This window comes from Glycine max, chromosome 15, assembly GCF_000004515.6.
Source record: "Glycine max cultivar Williams 82 chromosome 15, Glycine_max_v4.0, whole genome shotgun sequence".
Lineage (NCBI taxonomy): Eukaryota > Viridiplantae > Streptophyta > Magnoliopsida > Fabales > Fabaceae > Glycine > Glycine max.
This window is the reverse complement of record NC_038251.2, coordinates 22,851,703-22,852,952: the sequence shown is the minus strand read 5'-3', so window position 1 is coordinate 22,852,952 and position 1,250 is coordinate 22,851,703. Positions and strand designations below refer to the sequence as shown.

Genomic DNA, 1,250 nt, shown 5'->3' with positions numbered 1-1,250 from the left:
TCCTAATTAAAAACAACTTTTCCACCATAACTCTCTCTTTTTTTTTTTCTAAAGGAAAATTCAATTTTTGCATCCCCAAATGTAAAAAAGCAAATTTTATCAATAATTGATTCTTTCAGTCAGGTTGCCATCTACTTAAAAGAAAAATATACAAACTCTCTACGTGAAGATGATATATAATGATCTTTCAGTCAGGGGAAAAAGGGACTAAATAAAAACTTTGTGAAAACAGTCTATTGAATCAAAATACTGGTGGATTATATAGAATGATCTATTAGTCATCTTACCGTTTGTAATATGTAGACATTGCTACACATATTCAGAATAATCCCCCACATTAACTACATAAACTTGAGTAACACCTATTCACCTAGCTATTCATATTTATATTCATATTCATCTATCAATTGCATGACTAGATCCCATATATATAACATAACCTATTTTTGAGTTGAGGTGTGGCTTCACTAATATATGATTACTTCAAAGCCAGAGTGCCCCAGCTTCTTTGAGGAGAGGAACCAGGGTGCCGTTAATGTGGCTGGCCATGAGGGTTTGCACCCCACCGAGAAACTTGCCGCCGATGAAGACGGCGGGGACAGGCTGGTGGGACCCGGCGAGCTGGTAGAGAACGGACCGGATGCCGGGGCCATCGGCCTGCTCGTCAAGCTCCACCACGGTTGGGCCGACGCCGAGGCTGAAGAGGAGGCGCTTGGCGACGGTGGACATGCAGCAGTCGCTCATGCTGAACACCACAACGGCGTTGCACGACACTAGGTGGTGCACCATCTCATAGGATCTCATCTTGTTAAGCCCTAGAGAAATTGACGACGGTGGTGGCGGTGTTGCTTCCACTTGAGTGGCAGATTTCATCACTTGCATCTTGGTATGCTGCTAGAAAGTAGAAACTTGAGAGATATGAACAAATATATGTAAGACCTATTGCGTAGAAATTATTAGAAGAAATGGTAGGGTTGTTGGTGCTTATATAGAGAGTGAGATAGGTGAGGATTGAGATGTGATATTATATGTGTGGGAATGTTGGGATACATAAAATAATGTTACATGTTATATTGCATGGAGGTTTGTGTAACATTGTATATCATGAGTCAAAGTACACGACGGGGGTGAGTCCAAAAGGCACAAAATGAGTGAGTTTCATTTCATGCCAAAGTACGGATCAACAACACAAGCCAATTGAGAAAATTAAAGAAAAGAGGGTCATAAATTGTGAATGGGGATTGGTGTTT

At 40.9% G+C, this 1,250-nt stretch overlaps 1 protein-coding gene across 1 annotated transcript; it reads right to left on the bottom strand.

Annotated features, from left to right (window-relative positions):
- Positions 1 to 283: 283 nt before the first annotated feature.
- LOC100775537 (glutaredoxin-C9) lies at positions 284 to 931 on the bottom strand. Its single transcript, XM_003547532.5, has one exon. The coding sequence runs from the start codon at positions 880 to 882 to the stop codon at positions 484 to 486; it is 399 nt and encodes a 132-aa protein (XP_003547580.1). The 5' UTR covers positions 883 to 931; the 3' UTR covers positions 284 to 483.
- Between the last annotated feature and the right edge of the window lie 319 nt (positions 932 to 1,250).